The sequence below is a fragment of the Aptenodytes forsteri genome, unplaced genomic scaffold (genome assembly GCF_000699145.1).
Source record: "Aptenodytes forsteri isolate BGI_AS27 unplaced genomic scaffold, ASM69914v1 Scaffold278, whole genome shotgun sequence".
Lineage (NCBI taxonomy): Eukaryota > Metazoa > Chordata > Aves > Sphenisciformes > Spheniscidae > Aptenodytes > Aptenodytes forsteri.
In genome coordinates this window covers 1,141,002-1,161,948 of record NW_008795907.1, presented here as the reverse complement: position 1 = coordinate 1,161,948, position 20,947 = coordinate 1,141,002, and the positions used below count along the sequence as shown (strand labels likewise).

General features: G+C 40.7%; 1 protein-coding gene across 1 annotated transcript in view; it reads right to left on the bottom strand.

Annotated features, from left to right (window-relative positions):
- LOC103903132 (glypican-5) overlaps positions 1-20,947 on the bottom strand; it is a 395,395-nt gene that overhangs the window by 157,871 nt on the left and 216,577 nt on the right. The window contains exon 7 of the mRNA XM_009284270.1: positions 615-735. Coding sequence (XP_009282545.1) covers positions 615-735 — 121 coding nt within the window. The remainder of the gene's footprint in view (positions 1-614; positions 736-20,947) is intronic.

Sequence of the window (20,947 nt, the reverse complement as noted above, 5' to 3'; positions counted from 1 at the left end):
ACAAACTCATTGGTAGGTTATCTTTCCGTTTGGGCTGAGGGGCTCGAGAACAAGGCCTGTCAAGGAAATGTTTTCAAAGGTGCAAGGTTAATTCATCCTGGAGCACCTTCTGTCCTGACTTCAGCATGCCGTACAGTTCAGTTATCACATCCTTATAGACCCATTTTGTCTTTTGATCTGTTTATATCTACACCACTGAAAAACAGGAAGCTGCACAAACAAGGAGATATTCCTCCAACACAAGAATATCAACAGGACTCCTAAAGGCGCTCACACAGCCTGACTCTAGTCACAAGCTTCACGTGAACTGTGGGACTCAGGAGTTCCTCCATGTTCCTGGGACTGTGGACTGTAGGACAGTTAATCAACAGCTATGGAACAACAGCCAGGAATTAGAGCAACTTCCAGGGAAGTAATTTTGCCTCGTTAGAGTTCATAAACCAGCTGGCACAACAGAATCTTCAGTTGCCTTTAGTACCAGGCCCACTCCATGGCTATTTCAGGCCTATGACCCTGGGAAACATAACATGAGAAGCAGTACACCTAGTAATTTTAGCTTCAGCTCTGCTATCAAACCCCATGATAAAATGCTTTTATCTCTAAAAATTACTTACTTGATTAAAGTGCTGAAGTTTATCAATTAAATTACTGATGAGTGGGTCCAATCCTCTGACTTTCAGTTCTGGATTATTAATTTGTGCCTTCAGTCCATTGGAAACAACTCTGCTGGTGTAACTGAAAAAGAGAAAAAAAAAAAGAAAGCATCAGTGACTGGAACTATATCCATCAGAATCAAATCATAGTAAAGGGAACTTACAAAAAGCAAATATTTTGTAAATGGGAATAGAAATTTGTAATAAATATTTATGTTTTAAATACACCAAACCAGAATAAAAATCACAGTTTCTTGCAGTATAATTCATCACTTCAAACTATTCAAGTCATGAACTGACAATTTCATAAACCACAGAGGTTTCTTTAATTCATATTTTAATATTTGAACTTTTATAACAACTGACAATTTCCTACACCACAGAGGTTTCTTTAATTCATATTTTAATATTTGAACTTTTATAACTGACGTTCTCAACTTCTTCCATGCAGCAGTCAAAGCTGATAGCTTCCAAAAAATCATGCTTTCATAATTACAGAAACCCAGGGAATTTAAGACAGAATCTAAACATCATGAGATTTAAGTAAAATCCAATGAAACGGCAGTCTGATTTTGAAAAGATTCTTAATCAGAGTATGAGATTGGACTTCTCTTGCTAGACTAGCAGTTTATCACCTAATTGTCTAGACACACTGTAAAGCAGCACCTGCTGTTGTACCAGTGCTCCTCACCATTCCTTATCTGCATTATGAACTTACTAGCCAGGGTCCACATACAGGAATTCTCTCTAACCAAGTCTTGCCTTATTTGAGGAATAGCAGCTGTTCTCACACCGCAATGACCTGCCTCTTATCAGCAATCTTCTCTTACCGACTGTTGACTAAACAGTTACTGCCAGTCTTTCTGGAATACACCACAGTGTATTCTCAAAACCTAATTGGTTTGGGGCTCCACCCATGTACTCTCACGGGGAAAATTCCAGGACTGTGCACATTTGGTATCTACTTCTGAACGTGTCTTTACCACAGTTGAAGAGGTGAAGTCATCAGCACATGCATGCTGAATCCAGTCCTTCCTGGCATATTCAAACTACTGCATATTTGCTCCAGAGTTGATCTGTTCATGCATGATTTAAGTTCAACCCATCCACAATACACTGCAGTTCTCAGAGAGACAGAGAACAACCTTTTTTGGCAAGTCATACTTTTGAGGGTTGTATGTAACCACTCTCATTAGTTTGGCACTCATTTGTCACAAAGTGGATCATGGATGTTTGCATGACCAGTTATGAACTGGACAAGAGACTCACACACATGCCTGCGAGGATCTCATTAAGATGCCATGTTGGCATCTTTATAAGGCAGGTAGTAATCAGCTGTGCTCCTTTGGACTGAAATGTCAAGAGAAACATCTTTCACTTTGGTCATACCTACATACTTCGATACCCAAGACATTCCCCTATCAGTGAATTCTTCACTGTAAACCAATTTGTGCTGAAGCTGAGGACAGCACTTCAAAGTAGAAAAAAGTGCCCAAATTCTATTGTAGAAAGACAATAGAATGTGGCAGGGGGAGACCTAGCTCTCCAAATATATTAATTCCATTTAGGATGAACAACAAGTTTTATGCAAACTGCTGGCAAAGCATACTGTATTATACTGCTGTAAAATGTGTGGCTTAAAAAGAGAAAGAACTAAGAATGGTCCACCTTTTCAGTAAACTCAATAAATTTCACGTCTCAGGAAAAAAAGAAAAACAAATGGTTTAGAACAAAGAATTGAGAAAAATCGTATTTTTCACTAATAGCCAGATAGTATTTAGAGGACAAACATTAAGGAAAATCTTTTTCAATGAGTTTGGTTTTTTTTGTTCACTGAGCCTTTTAAAGGTAATGTTCTAATTTTTCTTGATGTGTAACTCATACAAGTATAAACTAATCTGGAAGTATAAACTTTCACGACACAATGGCGTGTGCAAAATGATGGTCAGGTTCTCATCTTACAAGCAGACTCAGACAGCTGGACTGATGTCCCCAGGAAGAACCCAGCTAAAGTATTATTTTGAAGTCAAGACTGGTATACATCCTATCAATCCACATCAATTCATTTGGACAATGTAGGAACACTGCTTCACCTTACCTGCCTTTAGCTTTACCTTTATTCACAAATCATGCTATTTGCTGAATGCTCATCATTGTTCACCATGTGAAAACACATGGTTACCCACTGTAGATGTACAGGAACACTTGACACAGCTTTTTGAGATCATCTAGTTGCAACACAGGAGAAATTTAATTTAATGGGTCAGCTCCACCAGTCTGTTCAGCGAGTCTCTATGTTCATTGCTTTGTCTGATCAGAAACTCATCAACAGCAGCAAAAAGCAAGGGTTTTCCTTTTCATTGCTCTTGACTGCTCTCCATTCAACCCCTGGTTAGAGCTATCAGAATGTCTCTAGAGGCTTATGTCATTATAATCCAAGATAAAGAACACAAAATTGCTTCCCCTCTGGGTTGGGGTTTTCTTTGGCAAATCATATTGGTTTTTTTCCCTGTGAATCACAAGCCTCCATTAAATGCCTCTAAGTGGTATTACAAACCTACAGCACTGCATGGAGTTTGCATAAACACGACCAATTCAGGGATAGCAGCAGCAGCAGCATTAATGCCAGAGTCCTCAAAGGGACCCAAAACGTGGAAAGTCAATCTCAGTCAATTCATATATATTGCTGTTGCTAAATACATTCCCTCCTTTACATACATCGTTACCAGGAAAATAGGACCGTTTGGTATGAATGAGTTCACAGTCCACCAAGACAAAGGGGATACTCATAACTTTAAAGTTCCATATGCGTTTAAGGACTCACTCTTTAAAGCTCTAGAGATATGCATAAATTATGCACAGAGATTTCTGTTGCCCAGATTGCTTGTAATTAGATTCATAATGTAGATTACCTAAATTTCAGATGTCAGAGAAAGCATGCATGAGTTGTGTGAATCCTGCATCATTTCCTTATCTCCTTGGTCTAGCATGGCTTCAGCGTGGCAGTCACTAACAACTACATCTAACTGCTAATGTGAGGCTCCAGCGCATAAAAGTTGGCCCAGCTATGGTCTGGAACATGACCTGCATGACTGGCAATGCCCAGAAAAACAACTAGAGATCTTTGGCTGTGGTGAAATAGATGTGATCTGCCAAATGAGCAGTGTAAAAAGCTGATGTAAAGAGAGGCAAAAGACTCACCTGCAGAGCACAACAAAACCAACTCTTGGGTTTCCCCATAATAACCCATAAGCTCTGCTTGTCCTGTGTGTTCTTACTGAGAGATCATTTCTATAACAAACACAAGCCCAGAAAGACTCAGATGAACTAAAAAATGGTGAGTTCAGAGAAGGTAGGCTACACCTCTCAAGGAGATGGGGACAGGGCAGAGAACTGAAGGAGAATTGCACAGCCAGTGAGAAGGGAGAAATTCCTCCAGTCCATCACAGCCAAGAACCAAAGACTGTACTAGAAATGTCATTATGTCCATCTGACTGAAACTACTACCCTGTAAACTGTGAATCCTTCTACTAGCTCTGTATCACGTGAAAAATACTTTGAAATAAACACTATACATTTCCTGAAAGATAATCTGATTACTTCACTTCTTTGCACTAAAACATTTGTTTTGTTGACATCAGATCCTGAATTACTGGAAATGTACATTAAGTAAGATCAGAAATTGGCTTGCTTTATTTAATAACTTGCAATTCAACTGAAATATTGTAGTACAGAATTGTTAACTCTGGTTACAGCTCTAGTATTTTATTCATACTAAACCCAGAAATGTCAGCAGGAATGGCCAGAAAAGTTGTGTTAAAATATTGTCGCTGGAGCAATCCTGAAAGTAACTGTGACACTGGAGCCCAAGGAACAGCACATGCTGGCGGAATTTTCATCCAGACCTCAAGCCTCACGCCAATGTTATTCCACTGGTTTGTGCAAATATCCCCCTATTTTTTGTGAAAAAGTAAGGAAATTAAAAAAAAAAAAAAAAACCCACATTATAAAAAACAACCCCCCCAAAACGCAGCTTTACAGTATTTCAGAAGAACAGTACCAATTATTTTAGATCTTAGTTAAGAGAGCTCATCGCAGATTTAAAAAAAAGGTAAAAAGTGAAATGCTGTTTACACATGGAATTGCATTTCAGCTGAAGGCACACATTTTTATTTTCTATATAAATATAGATAAATTAAGATATTTGAGTCTAAACACTTATTTTAAAATAAAGGCAGACGCTATGCTGAAATGTGTTCTTTTTAACTCCTAATATGAAAAGGGATCAAGGTATAGGATTTCCTTGAAGACAAATATGCCATTTTAGATAGTTCGATACTTTAAAAACAACACATAAAATTGAAATAACTTCAAATTCCAGGCAAACGACTGCAGGAGCTGCATTAGGGATAGATCTAACTAGCAGTGATATTTAGCCACAAAAGTCCAAGAAACAGGGTGCTGTTTTCACACCACTTCCTTCCCTCCTCCCTACAGGAGACCATACCTGTCAGGATACAAGTGTCTGATAAAGCTCTTGTAGGCAGCTTTTCCAAGTATTATTGATCAAGCTCCAGCTGGGAGACTATTTCCATTACTCCATATTCCTCAGGGTGCTATTACCCTGAGTTGTGCCACTAGCAGCCACTAAGCACCCCAGTGCTTTGATCCGGTGGCTAATGGACTGTCCTTTTCCTCAGTGAAGTCAGCTCCAGTGCGTGTACTCACCAGAGGGATTACAGAGCAAGATACCACACCGCGCTTCATATGCTTTGTAACATGCACTGAGCATTTCAGAATTATCTATATTGGAAATTCAGGCTACACAGAACCTGAACTTCATCTGAATGCAATTCTCTTAATTTTAGTTCTCTTTTCTCCACTTGAGTATTTGGCCAAACATAGCTGCATAAGAGGCATCAAAGTTCTTACTTAATTGTGGGAAAAACGGGGCATCTAACATCACAAGGCAAATCTGAAAAAACCCAAAACCTGCCACAAACATCTCTATGGGACAGAAATTGCTTTTGATGAAATAATTTGTCATACAACCTTGAGAGTTGCCATATACATAAAATAAGAATAAAATGCACTGGCTACAAAATTAAAGATGTATTTACTGAGATGTTTCTAATTTGTTAACCACATTTTTAAAAAATATAATTACACACTACACATCACCAAGGCAACAATTTTGAACCAGAAATATTTTTTGTAATCTGCCATGCATTTTTTCATCTTTTTTGTTGGTACTGGTTGAATACTTCCACTATGATCAACAGGGGCTAAAAGAGCAACACCCTTCTGAGACATACTGGCGAACTCAAACTTTTTGTGACTGAGACTCTACTGGTTCTAAAAGTCACATTTAACTGTTCGTTTCTTTGGCATTACAAAAATTTGACTGTCCTATTTTCTGTACAAATGTATAAACTATTCTGTAAGAAAAACAACCCCGCTCCCCCCAACAGAAAAACACATTAAAAAAATGGAGATTTGACCACCTAAAAAAAAAATGTTTTCTCAGCCTTCTAAAAATCAACAGCTGTCCAGCAGCCTGCTAAAGCCAGAGAAGTCTAAAGAAAGTAAGCCACTAATTTTATAACCAACAAAATCATAAAACCGTTGAGACAAAGCTAGACTTTACAATGACCATTTCACATCCAGCTCTGCTTTTTTCATCTTTATGCATAACTTCTTAAACAGGAAACAATCCTAGAGATATATGTTGCCTGTAAAACCACCCAGAAGTAGATAGCACTATGCGAATAGTAACTACAATGAATTAAAATTACATCTTTTAGGCCCATATGTTTGAAAGTCAGTCATTAACCGCAGGCTCTCATTTGCTAAAAAAATTTTGTTTATTTCAGCAATATACTCAACACACTGTCAGAGCAGACACCACCCACCACCACTAAATGACTCAGAGGTTAAAGGGTTAGAGGGGGAGAAGGAAGGGAAGAGCTTTGAATGTGTCATTTAGTAAGCAGCAATGAGAAATATGGATAAGCTATTTAACTGGCCTTGAGATCCACTGAACAATTAATTCAGTTACATTAGGCATGGTTCACCAGATGGTGTGTTTTGTCTTATATTTATTCGTAATTTGACCCTTGGGCTGGAATGGTTTGCCTGAAATTCAATTATATGAATCCACTGCTGATCTACACCAGTCTGTTGTGTCTCCAAATTAATAATTTTTGGACATTTCCCTTGTAGTTTTTAGATGTAGCCCTTGGCACATGTGACACTCTGACCTACAGGGCTCTGCAAGAAATGATTTTCTCCCAATTCAAGGAACACAGAAGTGTGCACCAACCAGTAAGAGCAGTGACAAAAAACCTATATGGTTGCAGAATTTGAAATAATTCATCAAGATTATCAGCCTTGATCTGATTAACCCTTCTGCCCACTTCTCTGCAAAATGGAAAGAACAAGCAGAATATATGGCAATATATGTATATCCCTTGCCTGGTTATCATAGTTGCTTGTCACTCAATAAGTAACTTTAAGGAAGCAAAGCAAATGCCATTTTCCTGAAGTGTTGTTGATGCGTAAACATAATTCTCCAGGAGGAAGAGCCAGCCAGCGCAGGATTCTCCTTTGACTCAGCTGTCCCTAAGCTGCTTCACATGATGAGACCGGCAGCTGGCAAGTCCCCCCATTTCCTTCCGATCCTTGTCGTTAAAACTGCCCAACAGATAGATTGTGCTTCATCTCCGAGCAACTCCCACAATAGCATTACTCAGAGAAATGCCTTGTGTCATATTTTTTATCATTTCTGTAACAGCTTATCAAACCTGGATTACAGTCATTGAGCATCTTGGCTGAGAGGTCTCAAAGAAAGGAATGATCAATCCATGACCGGTACTGTTCTCTAGGAACTAAATGCTCTTTCACTAAGCTGCCACAATAAACAGTTTGTTTAAAAAAAAAAAAGAGTAAAAGTAAGAAATACATCTTGATAAGTTTACTGTCAGGTAATCAGCAGCCATGAGGGAAAAAAACTGCGAAAGTTTCCAGATTTTGGTTTTGTCTTATAATTCAGTTTCTTTTTATCTACCCAACTTGAATATTCAGTGTGTAAGTGCTTTGTAGGGTTAAATCTTGGAAGACTTCATGACTGTAACATTTATCCAGTTGGCCTGATCCATTAGGTCATTCTGCAGTTAGCTCCATTAACTTAAATGGATATATTCCTTGTTTATAGGAAAGGTTTCAGTCAGGCCTCCACTCATAGCAGAACTTACAGTAAGAGCAGCTGAATTCCACGGAGCAGCTGACAAAGGTGTCCTCTAACAAGTAACATCCTGCAAATGACACTGTGCAAGGGCACATGTTGGGAAATCTTGAAAGCTCCAGAGGTTTTCAAGCCCTTGCATGCAGGACTGCAGGCTTTTGTGTGATTGTTGAAAGTCACATCTTATAACTTCTTGGGTAACCCGAAAACCAGTGGGGCATTTTGTTTGTTTTTAATGAAAAAACATGTAATTTATGCCAGTGTACAACAGGAGCAATTCTACTGAAGTCAGTGGAGTCATACTAGGTTAAAATCTGGATACATCACATGAAAATCAGACCCTTTGTGCACAAAGAAAAAAAATTTCATGTGTTCTAAATGATCAGCTGAGCACAACTGGAACAATATTCTCCAAGAGAAAGATGTATCTGTTTAAAAATACCTATGTAAAGAGTTCATTTTGAAATGAATAACTGCCAACAGACTACAAGAAAGCTCAAGTCTAGCACATAATGAGTTTAGCTGCCCTGAAGATTTTGTGAAGCAGAACTGACACGATGTGAATACCGTCTCTGCCAGAACTATTCTAATGTGCTCCAGTGGAAGTTTCACAAATAATCTTGTTTATTAGTAATTATGGGAAATGATGAGACAAATACAGTGTGTTAATGGGGTAATGGGATAATTAAAAAAAAATAATCACAAAGCCAAATAGTATTTATAATGGTCTTTCTCCACTTCTGTAGCGCTAAAAAAGACCTCCTGCAGTCTAGATTATAAAGACAATTTTAAGACTGCAGGTACAAAAACTAGTTACCAGAAGGCTTCAAGTGACTGGATGAGGCCACTGCATGAACACACTGAAAATCACAGTGAAAAGCAACTCAGCGAAGGGGTGTACATGTAAAAGATCTTACCATCAAAAAAGATGTGTTCATCAGTTTTTCCAGAATCATGCTGAAAATATACTGAATCAAGCTTCAAAGAATACTTGTAAAATGCTTGAAAAGTGTTGTAAAAAAGTTATTACAGATCGTAGGTGAAACAGCCTACATTCTTTTCCTAGGTATATGAAAAGTTAATACTACCTTCAAGGCATACTGCAAGCACCGAAGAAATTTGTAGAAGTTAATTGGACAGTCTTTATTATGTTGAGGGAAGGAAAGTACTTGCCTGGAATAACATCAGATAGGAAAGCTCTTCAGTTTAAAGTGGAATAAACTCTACAGGACACGCAAATGATACCTCTATACCCATCAAAGTGAATATAATGAGCAATGAAAATGATACAAACCCAAAAGCTGATAACCTAACTAGGAACTGGCAGCATAAAGACCATTCCCCATTAAATGAATTTAAGAAACAGAACAGAAAATAGAACAATAAACAAACAGTATATACTTATCAAAGTAACATCTGTGGCCATTCCTAGGGGAAAAAGTAAAGCTAATCTGAAACACCTTTTCCTCAGTAACTCCTAGAGCAGGGGAGAGCATTCAAGTACAAAAAGGAGAACAGAGCCGAGCTAAATCCTGATGGAGAATCTGATTCTGCACCTCTCAGAGACTGGCAGCTTGCACCCTGTTCTGGGGGCTGTGGAAAACAAACGGAAACATATGACTGCCTAACTTTTTAACCTGCCAGATGGAAGACACTAGCGGAAAACAGGACTGACTCAGCAGAAAAGAAAATACAGTCTCAAGAGAGAAGAGGACTTGAACTCTTAGAAGAAAAAATAAAAGCATACTAGCAATAAACTTCACAGCAGTGGAGAGAGAATGAATATCAAGCAAGGGCTCACAGTATTTGGTTGACAGGCCTTTTGGCAGGCCAAAGCGGCAAGGATCCAGTTCCCTTTCTGGAAACCCCGGTTGCTGATACTTAAAAATTAGGCTTGACAGATGACTATGGGTATACAAAAGGATATTCTATGATCACAGCATAGAAATTTTTATGAAGCAAAATGGGGAATGTCCTAATTTGCACGGTATCAGATGTATGTCACAGGGAGAAGACCTTGCCTGTGGCCTATTAAAAGCAAAGCAAAACAATAAATAACAAAAATACATTAATGCTAAGAGGTCAAAATTCCAGCTTTCCTCAGAAGTCAGTTTCTCCAAATACACTTAGATACACATGGGAGATTAATGAACAGCTGACAATAATGAATACATGAACTGCAGCTCTGTATGAACTCAACTCGGGGACTGAACTCTGCCCTCAAACAGTCTTGGCTTAAGCCCTCCGGCTTCAGCACCCTCCGCTACTCTCATTGCAGCCTAGAGCTCCTACCGAGACAGCCCTGGGTGCATACCACATGTGTCTATTACTTCCACAATCAAAACTACTGTTGAGCCTAATAATGCGGCATGACTGTTGTTGAATTTCACTGCTCCTGCAAGCAATTTCAAGCTTCTTGTCTCCATTTTTAATGCTTTCCACAACTGTGATCCCCATGTTTATCTCCATGTCCCTCCATCTACCCTGCCGATTATGCCAACTTGAACCCAGCTTTGCTTGCTTAATTCTAAACCCTGTTCTTCTCTCCCATGCCAGTTTGAAGTACCTTCTCAGGCTACTCTTTAAGGTGACTCACTACCTACCTTCACTCCTCCCTCAATGCCTACATGTACTGCAATGTTGACAAAGCCATCAACTACTGCCAAAGCTGGTGCTCTGCAATGGAAAGATGCAACTTAGCCGGTACTTACTGGACACAGGGATAGATCAGATATAGCATTCCTTCCCATCTCATGCAAAGGAGGCATGGGTAGTCCAGGCTGACTCTCTCTTCCAGGCTCAAGTATAAGGCAGCTGAGATTTGCACTTTCTGAACCCCTGTCACTTCCCCTGGCTATTTTGGCTCCTTAGGGATGTCTCTGACCATTATGTATTCTAAACATGCGCTAATGCACACACGTTCAATTTTGTTCCCTTATACAGTTTTTCCAATGTATTTGCACAGAGCTATTCAAGGCAATTCTTATCTGCTCCAGTGCCTTCACTTCTGCTCAGGTCTTAATATGTTATAGCAGGTGTTTGGTCCTTTAGCCACAGATGGAAGAGTTATTGACCCTTTCTGGTCTGCAGGAATGTGAGGTACACAGTTCTAATCTATTCCTATTTCCAGGTTAATAACTTTATCAGTAAGATGGTGATGCTAAATTTTATATAAGTAAAAAGTAAGTAAGGAGGCCTTAATACTGTATAGAAAGAGATCAGACACTAAGACTTCCAAATCTCCTGACTCAGAGCTCTTAAACTCCTTCCCTTTTGCTTAATCTTTTCAACCAGCAAGACAGCTGAATTCATCATTCCAAAGCACCAAAGTTTTATTCCTTATAGAGGAAGCAGTATTTTATTGCAGAAGCTATGAGCTACCTGTTCAGCTCACCAGCAGATTTATAGATTTCATCCAACTCCTTCCTTTTGCAACTGCCTAATTGGCACAGATCAGGACAAGCAATGTTTATTGTTCCCCTAACAGTAAAACACCAACAGCCAAAACGCACTCAGCATATTCTGCTGCATCTGGTTGATAGCTATGGGCACTGGATCAGGCTTATACTAATTACCATTATCCTGTAGGCACCTTTATTGCTAGAATTCCTTGCAGATACACCAAAGCCTCTGCCATACTAGTACCACAGGGATATGTTTTGAAGATGGACTTTTTCAGTGCCAGCTTCATGGTTTGGAAACAGTTTAGGCAGGTAGCAGTTTTAATTTGCTGCTAGCTTATATCTAACTAAATGTTTGAAGCAGTAGTTCAGTATCTAGCAAAAATCATAGTTTTTACCACTCTTGAAAGCACTGCAGAAAATGCTAATATTAGTAGAGAGCAAGTATGGTGTAGTTATGGAGATTAAAATGACTTAGCACTTGTCCCAGAGAAGTGTTTACCCAGGTCAAGGCTGAAGAGCTCAAGAGTAATGTGGGAAACTGAGCAGCCACAATTCATGTTTTTGTTGTTAAATAGAAAGCATTGTTTTCCTTGCTTGAGTGTCTGATACTCCTCACAAAAATAACAGCACTAGAAGAGAGGTCAAATGTAGAAAGATTTTCCTGTCATCACAAGTTTGAAAAAGAGAATATTTATACCAAAATCAATTTACTTGACCTATACTGTTCAATTCTTCTGCTAATACTGTTGAAGATTTATGTCTGGTTAAAACTGTTCCCTTCCACAATTTAGCTTCTCCCCCACTTGATTTTGCAGTAAGGTCACAATTCTGAGTTCATTATTTTATACTTTGTTGCCAGACACAAACAGCAACACAAATTCAACACAAGTTCACTGCAGGATTAACTACATCAAAGACCAAATTGTTAGGGGAAAGAACATTTAAGCACAAATACATATGCCCCAAAATATTGTGTAGAAGAAAACCTAAGAAGAAAAATAAGGACAGGGAATCCTTTTTGCCCTGCTGTAAATGCCCTCCTCTTGAAAATCCAAGTGTCTCAAAGGCTTCTGTCCTGAAGAAACCCAGTTCAATCATGTGAAGCATGATCTTACTTTTGATAGTCACTTCTAAGCTGGATGATAGTAATCAGGAGGAGTAACCACTTCTGACATACTTGCAAGTTAGTGGCATGTTTCCTCTAGAGTTTTGATTTCTGTTGCACAGATTCCCTTCCCTTACACCCCCATAAGAGCTCTAACACCTTTGTGTTAGATACAGTAAAAATACTCGCTATAAAAACCCCAAATAAATGAACGCAAAGCAGATCATGAGACTCACTGAAAACAAGCAAACTCAAACAACCTTCCCATCACACATATACATATAGTACATTCACAAACATGCATTTTTCACTTTTTAGCTAGAAGGTGTAGACACCTGAAATCAGGAAAAATAAACAGACTGAATAATGTAACGTAGAAAGAAATAAGCCTAACAAGGTATTATGCTAAATGCAACAAAGAAAGCAACTGAAATGTACTCAAGCAAGTAACTGATGTTGTAGTGATTGCAGGGACTTTTATGCAGCCCCCATCTGTATAAAGCCCAAGCTGACCTGGCCATTTTTTGCATGTAAGTATCATCACAAATAATCTGTTTAGTAATAACGTGCTACTATTCTCAGTTTATGTTTAGGGGATGAAGTTATGGTGCCTTAAGCAGAGATCCTAAAAGGACCCTGCCCCATCCAGTTCCCATTGATCATCTGGGCCTAAACAACTTAGGCTCATACTTGGAAGATGCTAATGAGCAAGAAATCAAATGCTGATCTCCCACAATCACCCGCCCACTGCATCCTTCTTGATCCTCCCTTGTTTATTATCACAAATAAATAGGTGTCTCTTCCACCCTCCTGGATAAAGGCACACTGATCCAATCGGTCTGTCACCAATTACATTGCTGGAATACTTGCCTCCAGGTGCAAAGGCTCACTTGGACTTTCTTCTCAGCCTTCTTGGCACCTTGGAAGGAGCAAGATGCAGACTCCATTATTGCACTCCCAGCACAAGGCCAAGGAGACACTTGAACGTGGTCAGGACATACCCACAAGCTAGGCTGGCATGGCTAAGGCAAGATGAATCCTCACTCACCCACTGGAAGACTTAGCAAGCTGCCTTTTAATGAATGCTCCCCAGAGAAAATGCATGAGCACTTCACTGCACAGCCTAAGCACTTCTCATAGTAAGGCAAAGAGGTCAGGACCTATCAAGCAGCATGTTATTTTTTCTATGGATGTAAGGTGCAACACAAAATACTTCCGAGCTTGAGTGTGACCACCCTCAGTTAAAAAAGGAGCTGATAGTTTCAAGTGGTTGCCGTGGGCCAAGCAGACAGAGAGCTCTTTCCTCAAGCTCAACAGCTGCCCTGACCTGCGTATTTTTTCTAGTCTTTCCTGAAATGCAGGGAGCTTTTGCACACCACACATGCTGGAGCTGACAGCCCTCAGCATGGGAAATATGTACCTGCCTGTGCTCAGCCATAAGGAAAGGCCTACAAATACCAGGAAAAAAATGACAGAAGGACTGACTCTGTTTTCCTGCTAAAATCAGCAAAAAAAAAAGACAGGAAGTATCTTTTTTTTTTTCTTTTAAGATGTGTACAGTATTAAAGAACACAGAGAACCAAAGCCATTTTGAATACAAGACAAAAGGAATGAGAGAATAGCAGGCAGTTTGTTGTGGCACAGCTATCAGCTACAAAGCACCACTTGTTATCTACGTGCTAAAAATATTATGATGATTAATGGCAAGGACGAAGGAAAAAACAAATAATAGTCGGAAGAATAAATGATGTAACGATGTTTAAAAAAAAAGAAAGCATGTGACATTTCAACATTTACAATAGGATCTGAATAGGCTTCAGTTGTCTATAGCGTCATTCATCTTTGAGGTATCCTGAAGAACTTTGCAAAGGGGAGGGTTGGGCTGGTACTACTGTGACTTCTGATGGCAAATGGAACAGGCATTAGTCACGAAAAACAGCCCACAAACAAATATTAGAGCTGGTTTTCAGTACATGAAAAAACTTTGCAAGTCTATACGGCTAACACTGTTGAATACCTAATTTCTCTTTTAAATAAGATGGCAGGAACAGCACAACAACACTGGAGATGGATAATTGTTCATTCTGAGGTCATGGGCTCAAATTCTTCAACATCTGAGTGTTTGCAGTGCTTGTTGATTATTCAGCAGCCCATGCGAACACTTCCTTGTGGACAGTTGCAAGCAACATCAGAGTGCACGTTCTTGCTTGGGAAGCTTCAGGCAGGCTGTCGGTGGGGTTGGCACCTTTTAGCAGGGAAAAAGAGAAATTCTGTCCCTTTCAGGGCACTGAGTTTCTTTAATTATGACGTAGGCTTAAAGGGACAGGACTGAGCAAAAGGAGGTGATGGAGATGGTACTGGGTTGCCATGGTACCAGTGTGTCTGACCTGTGGGAAGGTGTCCTGTTTGAGCACTACCCTCTCGCCTCTAGGGCAAGGTGGCACTAGCCCAGCCCCTAGCTCCTGCAGAGGGAGGTGGAGCAGCAGCACGTGACACAGGGACAGGCATCTCTGACACTTCCTTTTCTGATCAGCTGGTAGAGACAGCTTATTATGACTCTTCATGATGAATACCATGAAGGTAAAGGACACGCAGGAACCCAGGGGCTTTTGCAGTCTGTCTGTACCTCCTGCCACGTGCCCTGCTCTGGATCCAGGACAAAGAAGGGACAGAGTCCTACACCACTCCCTGAACAGGCACAGACCCAGTCCTCTCCTGTAACAAGTCAAAACCAGTCTTACCACTCCTGATCACATTTGCAGCAGCCTGGCACAGGCAGAGGGATATATATCTTTCCTTGAGCTCTTTCTCAGGACCATTACAGCTTTCTAGGTCAAGCACAGCATCAGGAACCAAAAGGCAGCCAGCAGGGCACAGGAACTACAGGCTCTCAGCAACGAGCAGGTGGCTGGCATTTCTCACCTCCGCTGCAGTGCCCAGGGCCATACAACTACGCACATTGTCCCACAGCAGCTGGGGAGTGGATACTGCTGGGCAGGCGGGCCCGAGAGGCTGCTGCTTCTTGCTGAGCACAGCCCACAAGCTGCAGCAGGGTGTGTTTGTGTAGTGCAGCTATGCATCAGTAGATGGCAGGCCCGGATCAGTCACCCCTACCATGCAAAGCCTCCAGCCTAACCGTGGAGGGACCATGTCCTCTCACTCCCTTTCCCACCCTCTATTATGCTCTTAGTTAATGAGATAAGGCTAATGTAATAGGGTCAAACTTAAACCCTTCCAAGCTTTTTCATGGACTGCAAGAAGCTTTGGATCACACCCAGACTATTTAAGGCAGCTGAAAAACTTACAGCAAGGACCACTACACCCACAGTCAATATTGAGATCTGAGGAATATATGGCTGGAAAAAATCTTGTCTGTGAACAAGGCCTTAATGGGACAATGAACACAAAAATACTCTGTTTAGATAGCAGCTGAAGGGTCTTATAAGTTTCTCATCATTAATTGAAAGGTTTTCCCCGGTTAAAGACTGTCTTAAAATCTGAACAAGAAATGGTGTCTGAATCTGTTCTGCAGTGATTTGAAGAGAAGAGAGAAATTACTTTATGCACAAATCCACCGGCTTTGAAAGTTATGCTGGAAAAAGGCAAGAGGAGCGAGGGAAGGATGAAGCATTGACTGTCATCTCCTACCAGTGCATAGAAAATTTTTTAGCAAAGCAACTAGGTAGAAAAGCTATGAACCAAGTTCTCTTGTTTTAGTGACCTGAAATTAAGTGTTTCCTATCAGGAATGGCAAAATATTTTCTGCAGACATTTATTAAACGTGTTGTACTGCTTTTGGCTGGGATAGAGTTAATTTTCTTCATAGTAGCTATTATGGGACTAAGTTTTAGATTTGTGCTGGAAACAGTGTTGATAACACAGGGATGGTTTCGTTATTGCTGAGCAGTGCTTACACAGAGTCAAGGCCTTTTCTGCTTCTCACACCACCCCACCAGCAAGTAGGCTGGGGGTGCACAAGAAGTTGGGAGGGGACACAGCTGGGACAGCTGACCCCAACTCACCAAAGGGATATTCCATACCATATGACATCATGCTCAGCATATAAAGCCGGGGGAAGAAGGAGGAAGGCGGGGGATGTTCGGAGTAATGGCGTTTTGTTTTCAAGTAACCATTACGCATGACGGAGCCCTGCTTTCCTGGAGATGGCTGAACACCTGCCTGCTGATGGGAAGCCATGAATGGATTCCTTGTTTTGCTTTGCTTGCACACATGACTTTTGCTTTATCTATTAAACTGTCTTTATCTCAACCCACGAGTTTTCTCACTTTTACTCTTCCGATTCTCTCCCCCATCCCACCAGGGGGGAGTGAGCGAACGGCTATGTGGTGCTTAGTTGCCGGCTGGGGTTAAACCATGATACACGTCAATCCTCTACTTTTGAGATTGCATTTAAAGAACAATTAATGAGAGAAGGTTTCTAAATTAGATTAAAATTATCAAAAAAGATGTGCGGGGGGTGAGGGAGTAGTTTATTGCTTGCATTTTAGATGAATCACCTCTTTTTACCATAGCAAAAATTAACCGAAAAAAATTAGAGATCAATTTGGCCAAAAGTAAATTATTTCCCCCGATTTTTTGTTTTAGTGTCTAAACTAAAGAAGTCTGTTAATTCCTGAGGTGTACAAGATATTCCAATGTGTCTGTATAGTTTTACATACACTTACAAGCTCCTGTTTGTATCTTTCCTTGGCATGAGAGTAAATATTATCAAAAATTAATAGCCTCCATGTAGACAGTTATGCTCAGCAATAATGATCTCTAATCTATTTCTCAAAAGCATCTCTGAAACTCTAATGACAGCTTTCCCTCTGGCAAATGGTGCAAACACAGCAAATTGCTTGGGGAAAAAACATTTAATCAATGTTTTATTAGTTTTCATCTTGAACAGAGCAATATATGGTCCACATGAAAAGGTAAGACATAAAACTATTAGAAATTATTGGATAATTAGCTCAGCCCAAGCCAAATTTGTTAGGCAATCAAAGCCTGTGGGTTAATGCCACTGCTCTACAAGGGACGGGTCTGGAATTTGTAGAAACAGAAGTCACTTGTGAGAGACACAACAGGGTGGTCACACCATCAGGATGCAGACATCTATCCTACTTACAAAGCATGCAGCAAAAGAAACTCCAAATTCTGAGCTAGAGCTCTGAATAGACGAGACTGCATTTCTTTGCCCATGTGCAACCAGGTCTTCGGCCACCTCATTGCCAGAGACTGGTTTCCTAGTTGACCCTCTTTCTCCTTAAAAAAGTCACCTGCTTTTGGAGAGAGGTGGGTTTCCACACTAGTGGACTGGACTGCAGACTGGAAACCTTAGACCTTAGTCATGAAAACAATTGTGCTTGGATCTGCACAAATCAGTGGGGACTACTCATGGATTTAAAGCTGGACACACATACTGTTTGCAGGAGTAGGGCCTTTGTTAGTAAGCAGTTAGAGATACACATAAAATCCATTAGTGCAGTCATCAAGTAAAAGCTATCGATGGAGATACCATACTCGGAAGCTGTAAGACGATGTTATAATGCAGGCTCATGGCTTATAGTGCAGGTTAATGAGGAGCCAAGCAGAGAGGTCTGTATCGTGTTTCTGAGAGGTATCATTCCCACCTTTAACATAAAATAGCCTGGGAGGTCAGCCACACTCGGACAGACTGCTCTCAGCTGCCTCCTATCAGCAGCAGTCCAGAGTCTCTGCTGAATGCTCCAACTAAAAGCCCTAGCAGGTACCACAACACATCCATTCAGTGACCAGTTCAGCCCTGGGCACAAGAGGTGCATGAAGAGGCGGTTGCAGGACAGCCTTGCTGAGGAGGCAGTGTGAATTTTTACACATGCTGGTTTATTGCTTTAGTTAGCACATGGAGGTCTTAGGAGGGCATGAGACTCACATGTCTTGTTCTCCTCTTCCCCTTCTACAAACTATATGAATCAATCAAAGGAGAAAAAAGACTGAAAAAAAAATGACTAGTTTAAGAAAACAACTGAAAGCCACCTGATAAGTCCTGCTTACTTCACCTGTCCCACATAAAGCTGCATAACTTGTATACCATTACAATTTGATTGTAAACTTGGGCAGAGCAGAGTGGCTGGCGCCTGTGACAAGCCGACAAAGCGACAAGCCTGACACAGCTGATACCGGCCACAGTGAGAGAATCTCTCCAGCCCAGTGCAGTGTCAGCCCCACTTTGCTCCGTTTCAGGGGCCCCCGGGTTTATGGGGCTGTTGGGCAACTGCTTGTCACTACTGAAAAAAGCTTTAGAAGAGAAGGAAGTGGAAGAAGCAGCTGTTAGTAGTAGTAGTTTTCCCTGCAGGAAAACAGCAGCGCCTGCAACACACATGGATGGCACAGCAGGGACAGCATCTCACACACCGAGTGCTTGGTGGCTGTAAGACACAGCAAAAGGCTGAACATCAATGACAGGGTCTGAGACCTGCTTGAAAGCTGCTCTTGGAGACCACACCAACCTCTAGGTTCTTGTACCTGCTCCATGCAGGCTTTTTTTTTTTTTTAATGCAGAGCAAATATCTTTTATTCATAAAACCTGTTGCCACTTGCCTTGCTGAAAACCTGCTTTCTGCTTCCTTCAAACTAGAATAGCGACCATAGGCTGTCAGCACAATAGGCATGGGCTCTGAAGGTTGATATGTAAAGAAAGCTCCAAGATGTCCCAGGAAGCACTCCTTGTACCACTTACTGGACTGGACCAGCAGGGACCATTGCAGAGGCCAGGCCATGCTGCACCGAGCAGGTACAAGCTTCACCTCCAGAGCTCCTGCAAGGAAGTGCAGAGACCACGCAGCCCTGCGGATCCCCCCCTAGCAGGAATCTGGGCTCACAATGAAGGATCTCAGGAATCGAAGTGCTATATCTTCAATAAAAGGCAGTGATTAATCACACAGCTGTATGCTTGTGGGAGTGGAAATGAAAAGCCTTTTATTGGCATCCTCATTATTTAATGATAATTAAGAGCCCAGCGTGCCATAAACTGCCCCCAGTTTTTATTTTTACAAATAGGAGGTAAATTCATTGCTCCTTCTACAGATGTCTTAAAATCTATTCAGTTAGCCCTCAAATATAAAGGAAACTGGAAATGCAATGGCATAGTTAAATCCAAATAATATGGAATTAAACAAACCTTTACCTACACTGTAAAGCCTTTTATTGGCATCCTCATTATTTAATGATAATTAAGAGCCCAGCGTGCCATAAACCCCCCCCAGTTTTTATTTTTACAAATAGGAGGTAAATTCATTGCTCCTTCTACAGATGTCTTATCTATTCAGTTAGCCCTCAAATATAAAGGAAACTGGAAATGCAATGGCATAGTTAAATCCAAATAATATGGAATTAAACAAACCTTTACCTACCCTGTACTTTGGGGGGAGGGGGGGGGAAGGGAGACCCGTTGCTTAAATTATTCTTGCAGCTTTACATGGGTAGTCTCCAGCAGCTCTAATCTGTCTCATTTGTAATTTCTCCCAACTGCAGGAGGCATGTTGGAATTGCCAGAGAAGATAAGCTCACCAGCACATTTAGCCCTGAATTCCTGCCTCTGGCAACTGCCTAACTTCTAACGCTTCAACGGAGAAAAAGAAAGTTTTCACCATATACCTAACAAAAGGTATTTTTCTGAACCATGGATGCCAGCTTGTAGCCTCAAGCATGAAATTTGATTACTTAAGTTTACATCTTGTCTCCACCTTTCCTCCCAAAGATACATTGTCATTTACACTCTATTTATGCTGGCGTATTTTTCACTGGCCTTCCCAAAAACAAGACAGAGAAGGAATTTCTTATCCAACAAAAGAGATCTCGTGAGGCAGATCCAAGGGTTCAAAGGGCTGGCATGTCTTCTAGGAGTTACACACAGCCACCAAAGAGAGACCCAGAGCCTGTAACTGAAGTTACACCTACAGCTGTAATTATCTACCAAACTCCTGACCTTGACGATATTTTTATATAAAAGGAATGTATTACCGCATTTCTTTACAAAGCAAGCAAGCAATAATTTCTGATCCCAAATAAATCTGTAAGCTTGGCAAAATCCAAATAAAAGCCACTTCTAGCTTTTATGACAGAGCACCAATACCACTTCCAAAGTGCACAAGGTACCCCGAGAGGGACAGGGATGGGAGCTGGTTCTGTTTCCCTGGATGCTTGTGACATTCCTACAGTCACCGCACAGACATCACTGCAAATACACTGCTGTTACTTCAACATACTGCAAATGAGTGAAGCAGACTAGTACTGATAATGATTAGCTATCTATTAAATCCTGACTTTTGGTAGGAAAGAAGCTCAAGAATTTTCAGCTCTAATTCAAAAGCCAATGCAGTAATTTTCTGTCATTTCACTGTGTTCATTTGACATGCCAATCACAAAAAGTAACCCGGCAGGAACCGCACTTCCATTTTAATATAAATTCAAATAATAACAGCACATCTATTGCTGAAGAGTGATTAGTACCAGTACTTCCATTAAAAGCTAAGTGGCACAATATTACTGCTGAAGCTCA